A 16,876-nucleotide genomic window follows, 5' to 3' on the forward strand; every position below is an offset into this window, starting at 1 on the left:
AGAATGATTTTGTCCTAAGTTTCCCCTGTAATTTAGTGAGGCTTTAATTCCATGTGCATTTTTATGACAGATATAACTAATTTTAATAAGTATATCTTTTTTAAAATAAATTTATTTATTTATTTTTGGCTGGTTGGGTCTTTGTTGATGCGCGTGGGCTTTCTCTAGTTGCGGGAAGCGGGGGCTACTCTTTGTTGCGGTGCGCGGGCTTCTCATTGCGGTGGCTTCTCTTGTTGCGGAGCATGGGCTCTAGGCATGTGGGCTTCAGTAGTTGTGGCACGCAGCCTCAGTAATTGTGGCTCTCGGGCTCAGCAGTTGTGGCTCGTGGGCTCAGTGTTGTGACACACAGGCTTAGTTGCTCCACAGCATGTGGGATCTTCCTGGACCAGGGCTCGAACCCCTGTCCCCTGCATTGGCAGGCAGATTCTTAACCACTGCACCACCAGGGAAGTCCCAATAAGTATATCTTTATGTGTCATTACTTTAGAGCTTACTGGCAATGTTTATTATCTAGGAATGATATATTTCTTAATGTGATTAAGAAAATTGTTAACATTTATATAGTTCTTACTGTGTGCAAGTGCCATTCTAAGAATTTTATAAATGTTAACTCATTTAATCTTCATAACACCTCTATGGAGTAGGCACTATTATTATCCCATTTTACAGATGAGGAAAATGAGACACTGAGAGGTTAAGGATAGCTTGCCCAATGTTACACAACTGATAAGTGGCAAGCCAGAATTTGCACCCAGGAAGTCTGATTCTGGTGTCCTCTCTCCTAAACACAATGCTATACTGGCTTTCTATTTAGCTAGAAAATTAAAATAATTACACAACATAGAATTTTCACGTTTCTAATTATATTCTTCTTGTATTCGCCTCATTTTACTTATTATCTATTATGTCTTAGCTTTAATGGGTATGGAAGGTAAAATTAATGAACCACATCTCTTTTAAAATAGTTTGATTTGGATTATAATCTAATTTGGAAATTACTTTCCTCTTTTTCACTCTGAGTTAATAGTTCTGCATTAGCAAGAAAATGCATTCCACACATTCTGTGCATTTCAATTGCTACTTAAACTCTAGAATGATTTATAAAATCTCACAAAAATGTGGAGCCTTGCTTGTTTTGCTGTATTTTTGACGCCTAAATGAAGTTGTTCACCAAATTGTAGGATAATGCCAGCTTTCAGCTTTCTTCACTGGTAGTAGAGGAACTGTCTGATATACACTGGTCTGCCTCATAAAGATGGTGACTATGGTATACTGATGTTTTCTTTTCTGTGTGCAGAAGGAGGCAAAGTATACGCCGCTGGAGGAAATACTGAAGGACAGCTGGGACTTGGTGATACTGAAGAGAGAAACACTTTTCATCTAATTAGTTTTTTTACATCCCAGCATAAGATTAAACAACTCTCTGCTGGGTCTAACACTTCAGCTGCGCTGACTGGTAAGACTTTTTTCCACTTCAAACTGGGACACATCCCTTTTTTTTAGACCAGAATATACCAAGTCAGTAAACTGAAGACAGCAATACTGTTTAGTTTTCTTTCATTGACCATGTGTTTTCAGAAGACGTTTAAAATAGAACTTAAAATCATGACATATAGTACAACTTTATGCTTACAGACGTTTAGAAGGTAATTGTTAAATAAATTCGAAGCTGTGCTATCCATCTGTTCCTTTAGATATTCTTAAACATTATCTTCATTGTGTGTTCTGAAAGTTATATTTCAGCTTTAATGAAGTTGCTGTCAGAAACATCCTAGAAATCTGTTGGATATATGTTATTAAAATACAGTTTGTAGGGCTTCCCTAGTGGCGCAGTGGTTGAGAGTCCACCTGCCGATGCAGGGGACACGGGTTTGTGCCCCGATCCGGGAAGATCCCACGTGCCGCGGAGCGGCTGGGCCCGTGAGCCATGGCCACTGAGCCTGCGCGTCCGGAGCCTGTGCTCTGCAACGGGAGAGGCCACAACAGTGAGAGGCCTGCATACCGCAAAAAAAAAAAAAAAAAAAAAGTTTGTAATGGTCATTGCATCTCTCTGCCCTCCCTATCAAAAGCCCATATGAGAAATTTCTTTAAAATTTGGAGCCGAGATAAACGTGTCTCACTGAAGAAGCTGCTGGTGTGCTGCTTCATTCCAGTCCGGAGAGCTGTGTAACATGCAGTGTTAGAGAAAGCCTGCGCACGGCAACGAAGACCAAACGCAGCCCCAAAAAATTTTTTTTTAAAGAAATTGTAATAAGTAGCTACCTGGTATAAATATCTTAGTAGTACTTTTCTTTCAAGATACATAATTTTTCTAAATTAAAAAATAAATGCTCTGTTGGAAGTATAATAACTTGCCATCCTTGCTACCTCTTAAAACCTTTTTTCCTCTTTGTGTTTTCTTTATAGAGGATGGAGAGCTTTTCATGTGGGGTGACAATTCTGAGGGGCAAATTGGTTTACAAAATATAACTAGTATATGTGTCCCTCATCAAGTGACCATTGGAAAACCTATCTCCTGGATCTCTTGTGGATATTACCATTCAGCTTTTGTAACAAGTAAGACAGAACAGTTTGGATTTCTCATGTTATCTCCCATTTCTAAGTTATTACTAAATAATAAAATGTCATAACATTCTACATTTCTATAGAAATATTGTCATGGTACTCCATGTAATGAAATAATTTTGGTCTGTTTTAGGTCACAGTATTTCTTCATTTCAGTAATGAGTATTTATAATTTCAAACTATCTGACGTGTTAACTTTTTTTTAATATCGATGGTACTATTTTATTTATTTCTTTAATTAATTTTTTATTTTTGTCTGTGTTGGGTCTTCTTTGATGCACACGGGCTTTCTTTAGTTGTGGTGAGCAGGGGCTACTCTTTGATGTGGTGTGCAGGCCTCTCATTGCAGTGGCTTCTCTTGTTGCGGAGCACAGGCTCTAGGGACGCGGGCTTTGGTAGCTGCGGCACGTGCGCTCAGTAGTTGTGGCTCATGGGCTCAAGAGCGCAGGCTCATTAGTTGTGGTGCACAGGCTTAGTTGCTCGGCGGCATGTGGGATCTTCCCAGACCAGGGCTCGAACCCGTTTCCCCTGCACTGGCAGGTGAATTCTTAACCACTGTGCAACCAGGGAAGTCCCTTAACTTTTTTTAATGAATGTTAGATCTATTAGGAAAACAAAATTTATGCATAAGAAACCCTTCTAAATTTTGGATCTCAAACTTCTTAGACTCTTTGGCATTAAAAACAAGACCTGTGAGCCTCTTTTCTCTGGATCCACTTGGCTCTGTACTTTGACCTACTCTATTCTTGTCCTGATAATTCGTTCTTATTGTTTCAGTACATGAGTCATAGATTTTCATTGTAGGAATAGGGATGAAGATTAGATGAAAAAGGAAGGGAGTTCAGTATGGGATATGCTTTCCTTTGTTGGGACTTTTCTCAGGATCCCCCGTTTCTCCTTTTCCTGGGCTCACTGGCAACCTTCTCTATCTTAGTTAAAATATTTTAAATGTTGGACTCTAACTATTATAGCCTACATCTACACTGGTAGTAATACCAGAAGTATGATCATGGTTTTCCATCTTATTTATGGTTTTCCTAACAGTAAAAACACCCAGCAGAAATAGTTCCATGGACCCTCTTAGATATCTCTCTAAATATTGTTTTATACATTTACTTCCTATTCTGTGCACCTCAGATTCAGGTTTAGAAAGTGCTTATTGACCTATCCCAGTGCCCCCCAGGTTTACCAATGAATTGGTAGCAACTTGTTACCAAGAAAAGGCAAACTCTGACTTGGCTGGGTTTGTTCACTACTGGGTCAGTTTGTGTCTTGAAGAAACAATATTTATTCAATCAATAAATATTGTTGAATGAGGAGGTGAGTGAATGAATGATAAATTGACTGTGTTCCTTGGGGCAATACCACATACCAACTTATTTGCAACTCCTGGGGTTGGTATAGTCTGTACTCACTTTGTTTATGAAACAGAAAACAGGGAAAAAAATACCCGTGCAAGAACAAATAATCAAAAGCATTGTCTTATATTTGGGCCTTAATAAAACTCCCAGAAACAATTTTTATTTACTACTGCTTTAGCCAGTAGGGAAACAAGTGGAATTATTCGTTTTAACCAATAGGCATTACATTGAACTTTTTTGTTTTGTTTTCTGTTTTTATGCCTTTTTTAAAAAACAGCTTTATTGATGTATAGGTCACCTACCATACAATTCACCCATTTAAGGTGTGAGGAGCAGCAGGAATTTATAGACAGTAGTAGAAAGAGACTTATCTGGACTTAGTAACTCCTTTCATATGAGAGGCAAGAAGCATGGGAAAAGGGGGAGCGTGCTGACTTACTGAGCACTTCTGTGCCGGTGTTTGCCGAATACTTCAGAGAAAACTGTGGTTCAGAAAGCTTCATTTTTTGTACAGATCAATCTAAAAAATGAGTATAGCTGTGTTTGCAGTATTTGACCAAGTTTTAAGTGGCACATACCATGTGCGTTAGATGTCATACAACTTCCCTAAGTTCTGATTTGCTAGAAGGGCTCTCAAGCTTCAGTAGCTGGTTGTACTCGTGGCTTAGATTTATTACAGCAAAGGATACCGAGCAAAAGCAGCAGGAAAGATCTGTATCCTCCAGAGAGGTCCAGTATGCGCTTCCTGGTCCTTCCTATTCCAAGGCCGCACAGGACATGTTTTCTCTTTGGCAGTGAACTACAGACTACAGGGATGTGTGTGTAATGTCTCTGCTCAGGGAAGCCTACTCTATTCTCAGGGTCTGAGGCTTTTGTGTGGGTGGCTGGTGTCATGTAGGCACATCCTGCTAGCAACTAGTCATAGCAACTGCAACTCGGGTCCCTCAACAGTGAAACCAGGTGCACATCATCAGTGTTGAAGTTTGTGCAAAGCAAGCCTCTCTTAGCTTCTTGCTAAGCTGGCATAATTCATTTCTCCAGGTGTACATAACAAAAACATCAATCACCAACATAAAGAACACTCCCAAGGGCCACATTCCCAGGGGTTGGTCAACAGTCAGTCAGTCATGCTTCTCTTGGAGACATGCAAATAATACAAGAGGTGCTGTGTTACCTCTTTCCTCATATCAGTGGTGATGCGTTCTGTGTCATAATCTTTGGATTAGATTATGTATTTACAACAGTTTTTAAATTCCTGTTTTATAGAACTCAGTTCAGTTCATAGAAATGAATAAAAAAAGTTCCTGCTTTCAAGAAGCTCATAGTATAGCGTGGGACGTGTGATAACAGAAGAAAATAAATAGTATTGGTATGGACAAGGCAGTGATTAAATGTCATGAGTTCCTTAATAAGAGAATCTTTCTGGAAAAAGTGCCATCTAACTGAGTAAAATCTGCTGTCTTTAGAGTCACCATATTTACTTCACACATAAATGGGTTTTCTACAATAAGTTTCATTAAAAGCAATTATTTATTCACCAAGTATTCATTAAATGTTTAATGTACTAGACACACTGCTAAGTTCTTGCAATACCATAGTGAGCAAGACAAAATCCATGTCCTTATGGGGGTTTAATGTCGAGTCATTTTGCTTTATTGAAAGTAGGTAGAAGTAAGATCATCTTTTCTATATATTGTGAAACGGGTAAAATAATTTTCTAGTTTTTACTAGTAGTGCTGGTCGTGAATTCTTCAGGAAGATTTTGGATTAGAATAATCAAGGGGAAGGGAAAATCTACCTTTATTTCCTTACCATTCAGTAAAAATATCTCAAGAAAGGTCAAATTTATTAAGTTGAGATTTTCTACATTTTTTTTATCAAACGTGAGAACATGTACCAAAAAGACCGGTATTTGTTCATGTCTATGTCATCATCGATCACTGTCCTTTTCCTCCAATAGCGGAGGGAGAACTGTACACCTTTGGAGAACCTGAGTATGGGAAGTTAGGTCTTCCCGAAAAGCTGCTGATCAATCACAAAGTGCCCCAGCTGGTGCCTGGAATTCCTCAGAAGGTGATCCAAGTAGCTTGTGGTGGAGGGCACACAGTTGCGCTCACAGGTATGTGTGCGGCTCCGTTCCCTGCTTTCTTTGGTAGCTAATGAAAACAGCTTTTTTTACATTCATTTATTTTTATTGTGGTAGGAACACTTAACATCTGATCCGTCCTCTTAACAGATTTTTAAGTTTACAATACAGTATTGTTATCTATAGGCACAACGTTGTATGGCAGGTTTCTAGAACTTTTACCTTTGCAGAGCTGAAACCTTATACCCATTCATTAGCAGCTCCCCTCTCCCCCTACCCCAGCCCCTGGCAACCACCATTCAAGTCTCTGCTTCGATGAGTTTGACTGTTTTAGATACTTCATGTAAGTTGGCTTTGCATCTTTTTCCATTAAGAACCCCACCTTTTGTTCCTATAGTTAATAAGCATTTCTGGCCTGTGGAAGAAATTTTTAAGTAGAAAAAAATGAATCTTGTTGAATTATTTTTGCTAACATAATTGACATTTTCATGATCTTAACACGTTTAATGGCAGCACATAAGGTTTTTTAGCTCATTTTCAAGAACAAATTGTTTTCCTCATATATATGTATTCCATATTTATTTAAAATTGACATTATTTTTTCTGAAATATCTTATTTTGGAGAAGCTCCCTGCTAATACTGTTTTCTACTTGTCATTGATAATTCTTTTTGATATTCACAATGTCTAACTTGGTGATTTCTTTGTGATTTTTATGTTCTGTTATAGTAATTCATTAAAGTGTTAAGATTTTAAATTACAGATAATAAAAAAAGTTAGAACTTTAATAGTAATGTCACTTTTGGCTTCTGAACTTTGTATTTGGTATGACATGTGACTTCTCAGGATTCTAGTCAGGATAATTAAAATAGACTTACTACTTGTTAATATGCTTACTAAATTGATGCTCCCAAATTTGTTCAGCATTCGATTTATTTTAGATGAGTAGTATAGAGGTAATGCAGTTAGATAGTGAATGGTTATGATATATTTTGGTCAAAAAGAAATAAACAGTTTCTGAAGTCACCACTTAATCTTCAGTAACCCAAAGCTAGAAGTGTTCTAGACAAATTTTAAGTAATATCCAGTTCTCAGATGATAATGCTTAAATGTTGCAAGGTGATTAAGCAATATTTTATCTTTAGATTTTCCTCTCTTACATCGCTTTTCCTTGACTTCCTATTCTAGTCCCAGTCATGTGTATAAAGCTATGGTTTCCCAGAATTACAATTTCCAGATGGAATCTTTTCAAAGTGAGAAATAATTTTTTTCCAGGCCTCAACTCTAAATTTGGAAATAATTCTGAGGTTTAAGTTTTTTTTTAAACTTCTTCTGATAAAGTGAATTTTCATATAATTTCTAAAAGATTTATGTTAGGAATTAAACTTCAAAATTAATCTTTATAAATTATCTGAAAATTTATTCTATAGGCAGAAATGCAACTTATTCTTCATGTGTTATGTTATTTTATATGCTAAGGCAGGGGCCAGGGAGAGTCGTGTGTCTAAAGGATGCTTTCATCACCACTCGTTTATCCTATTTTTGTGCTTTTCCATTTCTCAAGACTATGTGAGTTAATATTTACTGTTATTGGAGTTCCTTTGGAATCACTTCAAAAATATTAATATAATATAGTATGGATAAACAACAAGGTCCTACTGTATAGCACAGGGAATTATATTCAGTATCCTGTGACAAACCATAATGGAAAAGAATATGAAAAAGAATATATATATGTATAACTGAGTCACTTTGCTATACAGAGGAAAATAACATAACATTGTCAATCAACTATACTTCAATAAAATTTAAAAAAAAATTTAATTTAATAAAAATTTAATAATTTAATTTAAAATTTAATTTAATAAATTTAAATTTAAAAATTTAATTTAATAAAAATTTAATAATCCTTTGATTATTATTGCATTTCCTAGTAAATGAGCTTTACCTGTGAATAAATCTAGCATGTCTGATGTAAGTTTTCATTCTCATGCTAATTCTCCTCTGAAATTGTTTTCTAAAATAGGTTATTCCATTAAATTACTGTTAATAAGTAAGGACTTCTGTAGGAAACACTATTCGTTTAGTTAGGGCAGTGAAAGGAATTAGCTTAATGACAATTGATGATTTTTAACAAACTGAGTGGTAATTATAGGGACTTTTTAGGTAGTAGTTCACCGACTTTTGTGTCTTTAGCAATTCCTTCTATGGTTATATGTAAAAGATAAAATCAGGCCCATGCCATTATTGTTGCAATTGTGTACCTTGTCATTTTTCTCTTCCTTTATCACTGAGGAATGTATACGTAAGTATTAGGTATTCTTATATGAGTATTTCTTTGAGGGGCCCTTAACCCTCATTATAAAAGGTGGAATAGCACTGTTTTTCTAGATATAATGGTGACAGTGCCTGTACCTCTGAAATCCTTTTCTTGTGTTTGCCCCTCCCCTTTCAGAGAAGGCCGTGTACACCTTTGGGCTGGGACAGTTTGGTCAACTGGGTCTTGGCACTTTTATTTTTGAAACTTCAGAACCTAAAGCCGTTGAGAATATTAAGGATCAGAAAATAAGTTATGTTTGCTGTGGAGAAAACCACACAGCTTTGATAACAGGTACAGATCAGAATTTCTGTTAACATACTTACGGAACTGCGTATATTTTATTACAAAATAAATACTGTATGGAATGAAAGTATCTAACTTAAGCAAAGGAAATAATAACTGAGAAAATGGTATTCTTTGTTTAATATGCCAACGTGTAAAGTTGTAAACTCCTTTTTCATATCTTAGTTTAATTTAAAATCAGTGTAAATGATCCAAAGGTTTAGAGCCTCAAAATGTGTCAATGCTATCAGAGGTAAGACCATAGCATTATACTGTGGCAGAAGTATAAAAAGTAAAAAGCTGGAATCTTTTTGAAATTGTATCAATTTGAAGGCTCTGAACTCTGCTCAGACCAAAGGGAAAAGTCTTGTAAGAAAGAACTTATTTTAAAATATTCTCCCTCATCAGTCTGACAGCTACATTCAGGCTGAGTAAATTCTTATGATGCTTCTGCCACTGGGAGGCGTTTTCAGGAGTAACACCTTCATACTTTCTCCACAGTGGTAGACAGAAAGGTACCCCAAAGACTATTAATTAAATGAATACCTGGGTCCTCTAGCTCTTCTGCTCTGTAGTTTCCCCTTTATCTGGGGAGATGGTGCTATGGGTCTACTTCTCAACCTCAGAAACTAGGTGCTGCCAATGTAGGACTCAATAAAGGTACTTCCCTAAAATGACTGACTCACCTATAGATAATTAATATGGAGCTGGAGGAATCAGGCTCCCTGACTTCAGACTATACTACAAAGCTACAGTAATCTAGACAGTATAGTACTGACACAAAAATAGAAATATAGATCAATGGGACAGTATAGAAAGCCCAGAGATAAACCCACGCACATATGGTCACCTTATCTTTGATAAAGGAGGCAAGAATATACAGTGGAGAAAAGACAGCCTCTTCAATAAGTGGTGCTGGGAAAACTGGACAGGTACATGTAAAAGTATGAAATTAGAACACTCCCTAACACCACACACAAAAATAAACTCAAAATGGATTAAAGACCTAAAGGTAAGGCCAGACACTATCAAACTCTTAGAGGCAGAACACTCTATGACATTAATCACAGCAAGATCCTTTTTGACCCACCTCCTAGAGAAATGGAAATAAAAACAAAAATAAACAAATGGGACCTAATGAAACCTAAAAGCTTTTGCACAGCAAAGGAAACCATAAACTAGAGCAAAAGACAACCCTCAGAATGGGAGAAAATGTTTGCAAACGAAGCAACTGACAAAGGATTAATCTCCAAAATTTACAAGCAGCTCATGCAGCTCAATAACTAAAAAACAAACAACCCAATCAAAAAATGGGCAGAAGACCTAAATAGACATTTCTCCAAAGAAGATATCCAGATTGCCAACAAATACATGAAAGAATGCTCAACATCATTAATCATTAGAGAAATGCAAATCAAAACTACAATAAGATACTGTCTCACGCCGGTCAGAATGGCCATCATCAAAAAATCTAGAAACAATAAATGCTGGAAAGGGTGTGGAGAAAAGGAAACCCTCTTGCACTGTTGGTAGGAATGTAAATTGATGCAGCCACTATGGAGAACAGTATGAAGGTTCCTTAAAAATCTAATAGAATTACCATACGACCCAGCAATCCCACTACTGGGCATATACCCTGAGAAAACCATAATTCAAAAAGAGTCATGTACTGTAATGTTCATTGCAGCTGTGTTTACAATAGCCAGGACATAGAAGCAACCTAAGTGTCCATCAACAGACAAATGGATAAAGAAGATGTGGCACATATATACAGTGGAATATTACTCAGCCATAAAAAGAAACGAAATTGAGTTATTTGTAGTGAGGTGGATGGACCTAGAGTCTGTCATACAGAGTGAAGTAAGTCAGAAAGAGAAAAACAAATACCGTATGCTAACACATATATATGGAATCTAAGGGAAAAAAAAAGGTCATGAAGAACCTAGGGGTAAGATGGGAATAAAGACACAGACCTACTAGAGAATGGACTTGAGGATATGGGGAGAGGGAAGGGTAAGCTGTGACAAAGTGAGAGAGTGGCATGGACATATATACACTACCAAACATAAAATAGGTAGCTAGTGGGAAGCAGCCACATAGCACAGGGAGATCAGCTCGGTGGTTTGTGACCCCTTAGAGGGGTGGGATAGGGAGGGTGGGAGGGAGGGAGACACAAGAGGGAAGAGCTATGGGAACATATGTATATGTATAACTGATTCACTTTCTTATAAAGCAGAAACTAACACACCATTGTAAAGCAATTATACTCCAATAAAGATGTTAAAAAAGAAATGAGCGTAAAGCTTCACAAATACATCAATAAATTAAAACTATTGACACATTAAATGAAAATATGTAATTTGAGAAGAATAAAAATTAAGTGAAATATATTTCATTTGAATTACAAAAAAATATATATTCTCCATAATTTTAATTACTTTGGAATAAAAGGCTCTGTAATTTCTCTATTTGTAGCTCATCATTTCTATCTGAAAAGTAAAGCATTAAAAAGTCATAAATCATATAGTATTTTGAAATAATCGGGATACTGGTATTTCTGCATTTTCCCCTTCTTTTGCAAGTTTCTGCTACGATGAAACTCATCTAATGGTATATGCTTAGGGGAACTAGCACTCAGCAAATACAAGGTATTACCAAGTACTGTCCCTTCTTCCCCAAAGAACTTTGCAGAGAGAACTATCTGCCCATTTTCAAGTATCAGTGTCCTTATTAATGTTGCATGAAATTGAACTATATAGAATGTAAAGAATTACTGTTCATTCACAATCCCAGAAGAGTTGTTGATATGTATGCCTTACTGCAAGTCTTAAGCTCAGTTTCTCTGTCTTTACTGCCATTTTCCATCAACTCTAAATTGTCACTGATCGTAAATACACATTTTTTATGGATCATTTAACATACAATTAGGTTATTTGGTTAAACTTTCATAATACCTTTCCTCCTGATGAAAGAAGTTATAGCACAAACAATTGAACATTATTTGACTTTTTTGCTCATGAATCCTCCCCAGGGGAGGGGGATATGAATTTTTTCTTTGTCCAGGACTAATGAGAGATATGTAGTGAGTTTTCTGTAAGTTCTTGCCAGTTCCCCATTATAGCCAGTGGCTCATGTTTTAAAAAGCTCTCTGAGGTTGGAAGTGTGATCAGGCAGCTTGATCAGAGTTTATTTTTTCTGGCTAAAGATAATCAGGTTTGAAAAAAAAACGTTAACATTTTGAATAAGAATATCAGGGTCAAAAAAAGGAGGAGGAAAGCAAAAAGATGATAAGGAGTATATATAAAGAAAGGAAATAAATACCTAATAGTAAGAATTATAACAATCTAAATTTAGAATCTAAACGCTGGTTATTGCTTATTTATAGGGAATCTATTTGTTTTTAATAACTTTTGAACTTTCCACTTTAGTGAATTTTGTTATTATTTCTAATTATTTTTTCAGGCAGTTCTCGTGGCTTTTCTTACTATACAATTACTTTGCCATCCTAAAGTACAAGTCCCCATATATGATCTTGTCACTTCCCAGCTTAAAACCATTCATTTAGCTTATTACTGTTCTTAATATAGAGTTCAAAAATGCTTAATATGAGCTAATAAGATCCTCTTTCGTGTGATTACTTCTTCCCTCTTCAGGCTCATCTCATACCACTCTCACCTTTGTGCTCCAGACACATTGGTTGCCTTTTGGCTTCTTGACTGGGCTGTGTTTTCTCTTGATTCACAGCCTTTGTATGTACTGCTGGCCTCTGCCTGGAAGATTTTTTGCTCCCTTCTTCTTGTAACTAAACCCTAATCCTTTCAGCTTCAGTTTAAAAGCCTTTCCTAATCTCCAGACTGGAGGGAGAGCCCCTCCTCTGCACCTATACTGGCACCCTTTCCTTTCCTTCTGCTTCCATGGCACTTGCCTCACTTGAGATGGAGAGTATGAAAGAAAGGCTTGAGGAGTGAATGTACAGAATACCTGCTATGGCAGTGGGCAAAACGATTAACTGGAGAGAAGGGACAAAATTGCTCATCATCATCTTGGCCCAGCTATATAGGGGACCCCAGTATTGATATAGGGACCAGCAGCTTGGTTGGTTTATGGCATTTCCTTGAGCAGCTTTCCACAACCCTGAAGCAGAAGTAAAAGAGACAGTTGGATTGATCGAAACTAGTGGTGATTTTGTCTCCACAGGGGACACATGGCAATGTCTGGAGATGTTTTTGATTGTCACAACTGCAGAGGCAGGGTATTCTATGGGCATTTAGTAGGTAGAAGCCAAGGATGCTGCTAAACATCCCACGATGCACAGGACAGACCCATACAACCAAGAATTATCTGGCCTCAAATGTCTGTAGTGCCGAGGTTGAAAAACCCTGACCTAATCAGTGACCTGAGGAAAAAAGAAAATAGATTGTATTGGGATGTAGGAGGTCAGAATACAAAAATCTCCTTCTTGAGATGATGGTGTGTATCACAAGATCTTATGCTGGGTTGCTGCTGCTCCACACAGCACCTCACACACCTGGGTCTCAACTTCACAAGCCACCAAGAGCTTAGTGATTTATTCTCGGGGTATCTATTGCCTCATGTTATGTGTGGACAACAGAAACCATAGAGAGTGTGGAAACATCAGTGGAGCAGAGTAAATTTAATGGAGAATATGAGGGGAAAATTGCAATGTAAGTTAATGTATTTGTCTATTTACAAATAGATCCATGAAAGTAACACTTTTATAATTCTCTCTTTTTTTCATTTTAGATTTAGGCCTTATGTATACTTTTGGAGACAGTCGACATGGAAAATTAGGACTTGGACTGGAGAGTTTTGCCAATCAGTTCGTTCCTACTTTGTGTTCTAATTTTTTGAAGTTTATAGTACAGTTGGTAAGGACATCACATTTCCCTGTTTACATGTTCATATTCCTATATTTGAGTCTTTCAGTATTTCATAGAAAATAAGTACTTTTCTGTTTATATGAAATATCATAGCTATATCTAGTAAATATACTTGTGTCCTAAAGACCAAATGTCAGACATCACGGCACTCTGAAAATCTGTCCCTTTTCTAATGTTCCTCCTCTAACATCTTCCTTTCTGCCCTAATCTTGACTCTTCTACTTCATTTTCATATGTCTCTTGAGAGCCAGGACTGTGCCATGCCTGGAAGCTTTGTGTTTCCTGTAGCTCCCAGCAGAGTGCCTCACTCACAGTGGTCATCTGTAAATATTTGCTGGATTAGATATCACTAGGACCCTCAAATCCTGCACAAGAAAAATATCTGATAATAAATGAAGCGTTTTGAAATTATATTTAATTGGTTAAGTGTTATTTGGATAAGGTGTTGTTTCAGTGACATCTCCATCAGGCACTGTATCTCTGTTGTTTCTAACACTTTTGCCAATTAAGAACTATAGACTTGAAAATTTTGTTTACTCAGTGATGATAATATTACTTGGAATTTGTTCTCCAAAGGCTCAGAGCCTCGTACTATGGAACACGTCCATTCCTTGATTTGACACCTGTTTAATGAATGCCTGCTTGGTACAAGATACTGGACTGAGGATGAGGAATACAGAGCATGCAGTGATGAACATAGTGACCAAATTTTCATTGACTAAGCTTATAATCTTATGGGGAAGATGGTTTCTGTTTTGTTTTGTTTTGTTTTGTTTTGTTTTTTGTTTTTTGCGGTACGCGGGCCTCTCACTGTTGTGGCCTCTCCCGTTGCGGAGTACAGGCTCTGGACACACAGGCTCGGCGGCCATGGCTCACAGGCCCAGGCGCTCCGCGGCATGTGGGACCTTCCCAGACCGGGGCATGAACCCGTGTCCCCTGCATCGGCAGGCAGACTCTCAACCACTGCGCCACCAGGGAAGCCCGGGAAGATGGTTTTTAAAAGGTGCTATACAGAAAACATATCAATTTTAACTTTGAACATACGAAGGGAAAGGTTCAGAGTATGCTCTTCTATGTCATGTAGAACACTATGAAGACACCAGAAGTCTGTGTATTGCAAACACAATGTTTTTTAAAGCATTTTATTGAAAATCAGTTATTTCTCAAAATCGTTTGGATGTTGATTTCCTTTTTCATTGTTCTATCATTGTGCATGCTTGCGTTTTGCTCTCAGGACTTTTAAGCATTAAACTTAAAAAATCTTCATGTATAAAGACATAATTATCCCAAGAGACTGATTTATTCTTGGGTCCCTTCTTTCCAAGTAGAACTTGTCTGAGTAATTTTTTCAAGTTGTTAGTGTTGCTCCAAGATTAAAATAGCATTTTCTAACTTGTAAAGAGAAATATAATGTGCCAAATAGGTTTTTTTCTCTATACTGTATATTCAGTTGAAAGTAAAATGGTACGTTAAACTTGTTCTAGTTTTCAATAATAGTGTTTAAAGAATATATATTGTAAGGGCTTCCCTGGTGGTGCAGTGGTTAAGAATCTGCCTGCCAATGCAGGGGACACAGGTTCGAGCCCTGGTCCAGGAAGATCCCACATGCTGTGGAGCAGCTAAGCCCATACGCCACAACTACTGAGACTGTGCTCTAGAGCCCATGAGCCACAACTACTGAGCCTGCGTGCCACAACTACTGAAGCCTGTGCACTTAGAGCCTGTGCTCCACAACAAGAGAAGCCACCACAATGGGAAGACCATGCACTGCAATGAAGAATAGCCCCCGCTCACCGCAACTAGAGAAAGCCCGTGTGCAGCAATGAAGACCCAATGCAGCCAAAAATAAATAAATAAATTTTTTAAAAAAAGAATATATTGTAATTCGTGTGTGTATGTGTGTGTGTGTGTGTGTGTTTGTAGAGAGAGAGAGAGATTTCAGTCAGTCAGTCTAGGAAGTCTACCGCTAAGTTAATGTTTTGTAGCTGAAAACTGTTAAAGACCCATTTGTGGGGCTTCCCTGGTGGCGCTGTGGTTGAGAATCAGCCTGCCAATGCAGAGGACACGGGTTTGAGCCCTGGTCCAGGAAGATCCCACATGCCACGGAGCAACTAAGCCCATGCACCATGACTGAGCCTGTGCTCTAGAGCCCACGTGACACAACTACTGAAGCCTGCGTACCTAGAGCCGGTGCTCTGCAACAAGAGAAGCCACCGCAATGAGAAGCCTGTGCACCGCAACGAAGAGTAGCCCCCGCTCGCCACAACTAGAGAGAAGCCGGCACACAGCAACGAAGACCCAATGCAGCCAAAAATAAAAATAAATTAAAAAACAAAACAAACCCATTTGTGTTTGAAGCCAGTGTCAATTAATTTATCTGTGAATTTATGCTGCAGGTTGCTTGCGGTGGATGTCACATGCTAGTTTTTGCCACTCCACGACTTGATGGGGCAGAAGACGTTGAGTTAGATGAAATAAATGATTGTTGCTTACCTTCAGCTACATCTCTGCCCATCAGTGATCTGACTTCAGGAAACGTACTGCAGAGATCTTTATCAGCACGTGTGCGGCGAAGAGAGAGGGTACAGTTGTGGCCTATTCTATATAATGTTGTCTAGCTCTGTAAAGAAAACAAATTTTTTTTCTTTTTAAACCTAAGAAGGGTCTTCTTAGGTAAATTTACTAAATAAAATGATTAGAATTGAGGGCTTACAAATTCAGCAATTAAAGCAAACTCAGAATTAAACTGGTAAATATACAAACTAGAAAATTGAAATGATCATGGATAACCTTTGCTTGTAGACAGTGGTACTTACCGCTATCTTATCACCTCAGAATGCTAAGTTGTTTTCTCAACCATCTGTGGATTGACTTCTACTTTGCTTTTATCTTGTAAAGCTAATACCTCATGAGCAATGAAAGGTTATATATATATTATAACTAATGAAAGGTAGAAAACAAAGAAATAAGGGCTTTATTTGAGAGAGGGAATGTTCTTTCTCAATTAAATTTAGAGATTCTCATTCTGTGCTTTAAAATTATTCAATGACACTTACATTTAAAAAAAATAAAATGCCAAATGATTTTTAGAGACATTCCTTTTTTAAAAAAATTGCTTTAAGTTCCAAAATGTATTCCTTTAGTGGTAAAAAAAAAAGTTAAGTTTCATTTTTCTTATGAAAAAGTATATATGGAAAAATTGAGAAATATCCCATAAGTATTTTGTAGTTGTTGTTGGTTTGTGTCTCCTGAGTAACTTTTTTTTTCCGGGAAGGCAGAGCAAACACACTTTTCCCCATCTTGTGAAAAACAGACTTCCAAATTGACAATTTAGAGCAACTTAGATACAGAGGCAACAAAAC

General features: G+C 37.4%; 1 protein-coding gene across 17 annotated transcripts in view; it reads left to right on the forward strand.

Annotated features, from left to right (window-relative positions):
* The window catches only part of RPGR (retinitis pigmentosa GTPase regulator), a 268,816-nt gene that overhangs the window by 211,998 nt on the left and 39,942 nt on the right, over positions 1 to 16,876 (forward strand). For 15 of the 17 annotated variants that reach the window (XM_060138679.1, XM_060138678.1, XM_060138685.1 and 12 more), the window contains 6 exons: positions 1,298 to 1,456; positions 2,407 to 2,556; positions 5,887 to 6,045; positions 8,467 to 8,622; positions 13,378 to 13,502; positions 15,911 to 16,096. In XM_060138679.1, the coding sequence (XP_059994662.1) occupies positions 1,298 to 1,456; positions 2,407 to 2,556; positions 5,887 to 6,045; positions 8,467 to 8,622; positions 13,378 to 13,502; positions 15,911 to 16,096 (935 nt within the window). The remainder of the gene's footprint in view (positions 1 to 1,297; positions 1,457 to 2,406; positions 2,557 to 5,886; positions 6,046 to 8,466; positions 8,623 to 13,377; positions 13,503 to 15,910; positions 16,097 to 16,876) is intronic. The other 2 variants (XM_060138681.1, XM_060138680.1) reach the window with 2 other exon arrangements.

This window comes from Lagenorhynchus albirostris, chromosome X, assembly GCF_949774975.1.
Source record: "Lagenorhynchus albirostris chromosome X, mLagAlb1.1, whole genome shotgun sequence".
NCBI lineage: Eukaryota > Metazoa > Chordata > Mammalia > Artiodactyla > Delphinidae > Lagenorhynchus > Lagenorhynchus albirostris.